We start from the raw sequence: 7,757 nt of genomic DNA on the forward strand, positions 1-7,757 counted from the left end.
TTTCTGATACAGGCGAAAAGTGATAATACCCCCTTATATAATATATTGACATTGCTTACGTAAAATGTTGCGTATGTTACTATTCACAAGCTTCATTTGGATATTAGTTTGTTCATTGAAGTGATACTTACGTTTGAGTGTAAAAGGATATACACAAAAAAACTAATCAATTTTGTTGTTTTTTCCACTTTAGTCCAATTTTAATAGTCTTCTTTGAATTTTTGTATGATGTAAGGCCCCACAATTTTTATTAACGCGTATCGCACATAATAGTCCATTGACTTGTCACAAATCTGCCAAAACAAAGAAATTTCTAGTAAACTTCCTCTTTCTTCTTTCATCCTTACCAAAAAACCAAATGAAAATCTTAGTAAAATACTATGTAGTAATCCTATATCTCATGTCCACTGAGATGTAGCAGAGTGGAAAAAATTCCAAGAAAAGAGGTACTACAATTTGCTTATTTTCCCCTAAATAATATTCAAGAATGATACAACTTTTCATAGTTTGTTAAAAATTCCAATGTATTGTATAATCCTAGAAAAAGGGTCATCATCTTCTTGGCTTCTTGTTATTTTCAAGGTATTGTTTTGTGTTCCTCTATTTCTTAGTTTCTGTTTTTTTAATGGCTATTTTTGATAGAAAGATGTTAGTAGTTACTATATTAAAACCAAATCCATTAGAAAAACCTCCAATTTTTTCAGAAAAAGATACTGTGTGTTTGAATTGTACACCAGATGATTGTCCTGATGATTGTGTTGGATTTGTTCCTAGTGATGGTCCTTATTTTCCCCCTCCTCCACCACCTTATGTAACAAATGATAAATATCACATGCCTTTTTATTTTATTTTAATGCTTTGTGTTCTTGGGGCTGTTTTTGTGTTTATTTGTTACATGTTTACACTTAAGAGATATAGGTCCAATTCTAGGACAAGGAGAAATAATCTTCAACAAATGAATGAAAATAGAGAGGATTTTATTGATGAGAATCTTGGACCTGTGGTTGATCATCCAATTTGGTATATACGCACAATTGGACTATCACAAGAAATAATTGATTCAATTACAGTGTTTAAGTACAAAAAAGATGAATCTTTGATTGAAGGAAGTGATTGTTCTGTTTGTTTGACTGAATTTGAGGAAGATGAGAGTCTTAGGTTATTACCAAAATGTAGCCATGCTTTTCATATTCCTTGTATTGATACTTGGCTAAGATCACACAAGAATTGCCCGTTATGTCGCGCTCCTATAGTTTCTAATATGGATAATGTACCTCAAGCGAGTAATGTTGTGGAAGTTGTATCGATCATGAATATTGGTGGTGAATCTGGTCCAAATGAAGTCGAAGCTGAGAATGGAAGGCAAAGTGATCAACTCGAGAATCTTGAATTGAGTGAAGAAGAAAATCATGAAAATCTTGATAATGAAGAGGGGAGAACGATGGACTTATCGATGAAAATTCCACGTGTTGTTGATGAAAGGAAGAAAGGGGTTCGTGTTTTTAGCGATTTGTCTGAGCATAGAGTCAAAGTGAACGACGAACTGCAGCCAGCACGAAGATCGGTCTCAATGGATTCTTCTACTGCTCAAGTAATTCATAATCTTGCTATGAATGAGATCAATTTGGGAAAAATCGAAGGGTGTTCGAGTTCGAATGATCAACTTGCAGAAAGGAATAAAGGGAGTTTAGATATTATGTTAAAAAGAGGAAGCAAAAATTCAAGTTTGTATAAAGTAATGAAGAGTTCTTCCTTTGGGCGTTCACTACAAAAAGTTCCTATTAGTATGAAGAGGTCTTTCTCTACTAGTGGAAAGTGTTCTTTGCCAACAACTAGTAGGACTCAAGATCTAAGACAAACAATGTAAGAACATTTCATTTTGGTTCTTGAAATTTTCAAGTGGGGTTCAAGATTTTCCTATATGTATTTGAGCCATATGAAAATATTAAGTGTAAACATAATGTTCCAAATAATAAGGAATTTGGAACAGCTGAATCCAGCAAAGTGAGACTCTTGAAATGAAGTTCTTGGAAATATTGTTTTTGCTTGTTATTATTTAGTGATTGTAGTAGCTACTATGTGAATGGAGCCTTCGCGTAACCGGTGAAGTTGCTGTCATGTGATCAGGAGATCACAGGTTCGAGCCGTGGAAACAGGCTCTTGCAAAAGATGCAGGGTAAGGCTGCGTACAATAGACACTTGTGGTCTGGCCCTTCCCAGACCCCGTATATAGCGGGAGCTTAGTGCACCGGGTTACTCTTTTTTACTAGCTACTATGTATTACATACTTACTCTTTCTATTCCTCAAAAAGAAAAAAGATGTTTGAGTATATTAAGTCAATGTTGTGATGCATAATACAGCAGGATATTATCAAGCTGAAGCAATTAATGAATTTTACAGTGTTTGATTAAGGCACATAATTATTTGGGGCAATTTTTAAGTAATAAGCATGCTAAAAATGGATTCTTGAATCTCAATCACAATAGTGGTTTTGAAAGAATTAAGCAAAGTCTGAAAACTAACATTGTTTAACTTTTACACTGTTAGTTTGATCAATGCTACACGTTGATAAGGAAAATTTAAGAGTGTAAAAAATTTATACATTGATAGAGAAAACATTGTATAATGTTTAACGTATGAATATCTAGATGAATTTAAATTCTTGAAAATTGTAAAAGTTGATACACGAGTGATAAACATTCTAAAATATCTCAAAATCTAAAGAATATACATAAGTTGGCCAGAGAAGTATCATAAATCAAGAAATGTATCTTTTTACAAATAAATAAAAAAAATAAAAAGAGTCTTGGAGCAACAATAAAGTTATTTATGTGTGACGTATAGGTCACGGGTTCGTGCCATTGAAAGTAGCTACTAATGCTTGCATTAGAGTAGGCTATCTATATCACACCCCTCAGGTATGGTCATTCCCCGGACCATACCTGAATGTGGATGATTGTGCACTGGATTGCCCTTTTTTATGAGATTTTTACAAAGTTAGCATTGGTGAACAATTCTTGATCTTTTAGGATTATTGAAAGTAGCCCAAGTTGTGAACCCAAATGATACCATAGTCCATGGCCCAATTAGCTAAACGTAAGTAATGGGCTCGAATCCTGTATTACAGGGAGAAATTAAAAAATAGCCAATTTACAAGTGGTCATTGAAAAATAGCTAAAGTTTTAAAAGTAATCGAAATTTAGCCACTTTTCATGTCAAGATAAATCTGAACGTAAACACTGTTCAAAATCTGGAAAATATTACAGCATAATATACTGGAACTCCAGTATATTATACTGGAGTTCCAGTATATTAATATACTGGAGTTCCAGTATATACCAGTCCAGCATAATATGCTGGAAATTCATACACAAGTGCTCCAAGTTCTAACATATATAGAGCGGCTATGCAGTATTATTTTCCCTAAAAGATCATTACAGCTGAAGTATAAATTTGAGTTGCTACTTGCCTCAAAAACACTGTACCTCCTTTTTCATGTTAAAATCATAATTAAGTAAATAACAATTAAAAATAGTATAAAAGCAGGCAAAGGCTTTGAGGTCGTGTCTTATCGTCACCCATTATAAAAAAAGAATTCCACGTGCTAGCACATGGGAGGATATATGGAAGGCATAGTTATGTGAACAAAAGTGTATTCTTAGAGAGATGATGTAGAATCTGCAATGTAAATCAGTTACTTTTCCTTCTGTCATTTTTTTTTTGTTTGTGTGTGAGTCAATAGATCAACCTAAAAATATTTGTAAGGAGCGGTACTCAACAATTAAAAAAATTCTACTTCTTCAATTGCTTTTGAGTCATTTCATATCCACAAGTATATTATTAATCAAAGATCAAGGGCTTCTTATTAATAATATTTGACCCTTTCGTACAACGGCAAAGGATCAAATATATTTATGTACTATGAGAAAAAATTTAAATATACCTTTCTTTATACTTTGGGTCCAAATATATCCATGCCGTAATACTATTGGTTCAAATATATCCTTCTTCTATTAAGTTTGTCCAAGGTGAGCATCCAATCCTACGTAGCACTGATATTTGATGAGGTGGATGTCACATGGCATGCCATCTTAGCGCCACTAATCCATATATAAAAGACTAAAATTTGAAATACAATATCTTTTATGGTTGCGGTAATGGTGACAATAGTGGTGGAGGGAAAGAAAATTTTAGTGGTGGAAAAAAAAAAATAGAAGGGAGTGGTAAAATGGGTAAAGGGCGCTGAGATGGCAAGCCATGTGGCATCCACGTAATCAAATGTCAGTGTCATGTAGGATTGGATGTTCATTTAGCACTACTAGAAATCCGGTAAATATCGACCAACTTTGATCGGTTATGGTCAATTACCGACCAAAACATGACCAAATGCGCTTGGACGGTATTTTGATGGTCGTTTTAATATACCGACCAAAGTTGGTCGGAAATTACCGACCAACGTTGGTCGGTAAATTAAATTCAAAAAAACAAAAAAAAACCGATCAAAGTTGGTTGGTATTTTAATTATGTAATCAAAAGATTCACCGTTTGGGAATTGAACCGGGGTGTGTACTGTGGCAGGATACTATTCTACCACTAGACCATTGGTGCTTTTGTTTTAAGATTGTCTTTTTTTTTATTTATACTCTTTAGTTGTATTTTCGCACGAAAATAACCGACCAAAGTTGATTGGTTTTATTAAAAAATAAAATAACCGACCAAAGTTGATCGGTTTTTTAAAATGACCGGCCGAATTTATCGACCAAAGTTGGTCGATTTTTTTAATATAAATATTTATTTCTTTTAATTGCATAAACCGGCCAAAGTTGGTCGCTTTCTTGAAAAATAAATTTCGCAGGACTCAAAAATAGTTTCCCGCATTTTTGCGCCAAAGAAAACCGACCAAAGTTGGTCGGTTTCGTAAAAAAAAATTAAAAATTAAAATATTTTAAAAAACCGACCAACTTTGGTTGGTTTTTGGCCGGTTTTTTCACCGACCAAAGTTTGTCGGTTTTTCTTGGTCGGTTTTTGCCGAATTTCTAGTAGTGTAAGGCAAACTTAACGGAAAAGAAGTGTATTTAAACTACTAGTATAACGACGGGGGCATATATGAACTCAAAGTATAACGAAGGATACATTTAAACTTTTTCTGATAATACACGAATATATTTGCCCTTTTCCGTTCGTACAATTTGCATTCACTAACTTAAAAATTAGAAAGTACAAAGTTCTTTTTCAAAGAAAGCATGATTTTCACATCATAGGGTCGTATAGGTAAGCTTTATTTAATTTGTAGCTTTCTTCTTTAACCTATATGGACTTCTCTATATTTCTCAACTTCTTGCGAGAACAAATCTTCTCAATATTCAGTTCTTATTTCTCTTTTTTGTCATCCTTTCTAAACTTTAGGACACACAATGAATAAAAGAGATATAAAAATGTTTTTTTCAGAAAATCATTTTATTTTTATGCACTAATATTATAAATGGCCTTTTACACGATTACAATAACATGCAATTTTTTAGGGGAAAATTAAAAAAAATAGCCAGATTTATAAGTGGTCATTCAAAAATAGCTACAGTTTCAAAAGTAATCGAAATTTAGCAACTTTTCATGTAAAGATAAATCTGAACGAAAACACTGTTCAAAATCCAGAAAATACTCCAGTATAATATACTGGAGTTCCAGTATAATATACTGGACTTCCAACATAATATGCTGGAGTTCCAGTATAATATACCGGTCCAGCATAATATGCTGGAAGTTCATACACATGTGCTCCGATCTCCAGTATATTATGTTGGAACTTTCCACGTGTTGGAATTCCAGCATAATATGCTGGAAGTTCATACATAGGTGCACCGATCTCCAGTATATTATGCTGGAACTTTCCCTGTTGCAGCAAAATAGTGACTATTTCTCAATGACTTTGTAAACGCTGCCTATTTTTGAATGACCAGTCCGAAAACTAGCTAGTCCGTGCTATTTTATAATTTTTTATAGGGGTTTTTACACAAATAGCCGGTTGGATTCACTATTTATTTTATCTAGCCAGTATACATAGATTATACATTAATTATATATGATTATATGCATATTATACATGAATTATATATATATTATATATTTATCGGTTATTTTTAATTTAAGTAGTTAGGTAAGTGACTATTTAAGTTAATTCTTCTTCTTTATACCAAACTTGATATAAAACCTGAAAATTTCTTTACTCTGCAGCGTATAAAACTTTTTTTTATATATGCTCCTTTTGGAAGAAGTTGGTGTCATCATTCGCTTTTGATAGCCAAATTACCCTATCTTTTGATGTAAAAAAAGGCTGACAAAATCATTGTGTGAATATTCAATTTTATTTTAGTGAACTTTCTCATGAACCAATAATTGCAATGTCCAGAGAGATTTCACCTCAAGGCTCTTTTTTAACATGTCTTTTAGCAAATGTCGTTGCTCAAAAGATTCAACTATAGAAAAAGCAAAGAAAAAAAGTACACCTGATTTACGTCGAACAGCTTTTGTTTATTTATTCAGTTACACATATCCAATCTTTCCAAGTACAATATGGTACGTTAATTTTAATGGCCACTTTACCAATTTTACTGGATATATTTCCAGTTAATTTAAACTGTTGCTGTCTTTTGATTTGGTGTAGTGTGTAATAATATATTACTTGGAAAAGATAAAGGAAATGATGCCCCCTATATATAAAATAAAAACAAAAGGAACGGACAACATGTTCGACAGTGTAATATGTTATTCTAGGCCAACATTCACTTTTTTTACGTTGCTTCATTCTGCTGTCCAGTTTCGAGTGATTTATTTTGCTTTCCAATAGTCATTTTTATTAAGTCATCAGTTACTAGTACTATTTATCACAGAAGACATTGCCTTAGGCCTCCAAAATAATAAAATCTCAATTTTAAGTATTATATGTCATATATATTTTATGTAATTATTATTAATAAAATATTTTAAAAGTTTTAATTAAAGTTATACAGTTGAGCGTAAATAACGATAAATTTCTCTTATTTAATAAAATATGAACGTTATCACAACTAATTTTTTTCTCCTCTATGTACACTGACTTTTTTATGTTTATAATGATTTCACTTTTTAATTTTAACTCAGTTTCTCTGAATTGACTATTTCTTTTTACCATAGTTTATTGATCTATCCATTAGAAATCAATTATTTTTTGTTCATCTTTTGAAGAGAAATCCCCAAATGCAATTTGAGGGTACTCCCAGGAACAGATCCAGTGGAGACGGGGTGGGACCTGTAGCTCAGAGGATTAGAGCACGTGGCTACGAACCACGATGTCGGGACTTGGGGCTAACGTGGGATCCGCTCAAGGACAGGCACAAGGTTCCAATGTCGACAGATTATCGTCATGCCCCCTCTACCTTCTTTCACAAAATTAATGCCATATTTTTATTTACGACAGAGTTCCGAACCGTAACATGCACTTAATTCACACATCACGCGTTATACAATTATTTATTCTTTTCACAAAATAATATATATTTACGGCTAGTTGTCACGACCCAAGTTCGCCCTCCGTGAACATGTCGTGACGGCACTTAGNTAGTGGTTTCGATCAAATTTAGACAAGTTAATAGATCAAATTGATAAGTGGGTCATAATCTTGCTCAAACTTTGCTCGAATCAAAATAAGTTGGGTTAGCATAAGTCAAATAACGAGTCATAATTCAACGGATAAAAAAAAAGATAGACCCTATTTTGATCT

General features: G+C 32.9%; 1 protein-coding gene across 1 annotated transcript; it reads left to right on the plus strand.

Annotated features, from left to right (window-relative positions):
• LOC109235356 (RING-H2 finger protein ATL52-like) lies at positions 285–2,375 on the plus strand. The gene has a single exon (XM_019401430.1). The coding sequence runs from the start codon at positions 626–628 to the stop codon at positions 1,865–1,867; it is 1,242 nt and encodes a 413-aa protein (XP_019256975.1). The 5' UTR covers positions 285–625; the 3' UTR covers positions 1,868–2,375.

The sequence above is a fragment of the Nicotiana attenuata genome, chromosome 12 (genome assembly GCF_001879085.1).
Source record: "Nicotiana attenuata strain UT chromosome 12, NIATTr2, whole genome shotgun sequence".
In the NCBI taxonomy this organism is placed as follows: Eukaryota; Viridiplantae; Streptophyta; class Magnoliopsida; order Solanales; family Solanaceae; genus Nicotiana; species Nicotiana attenuata.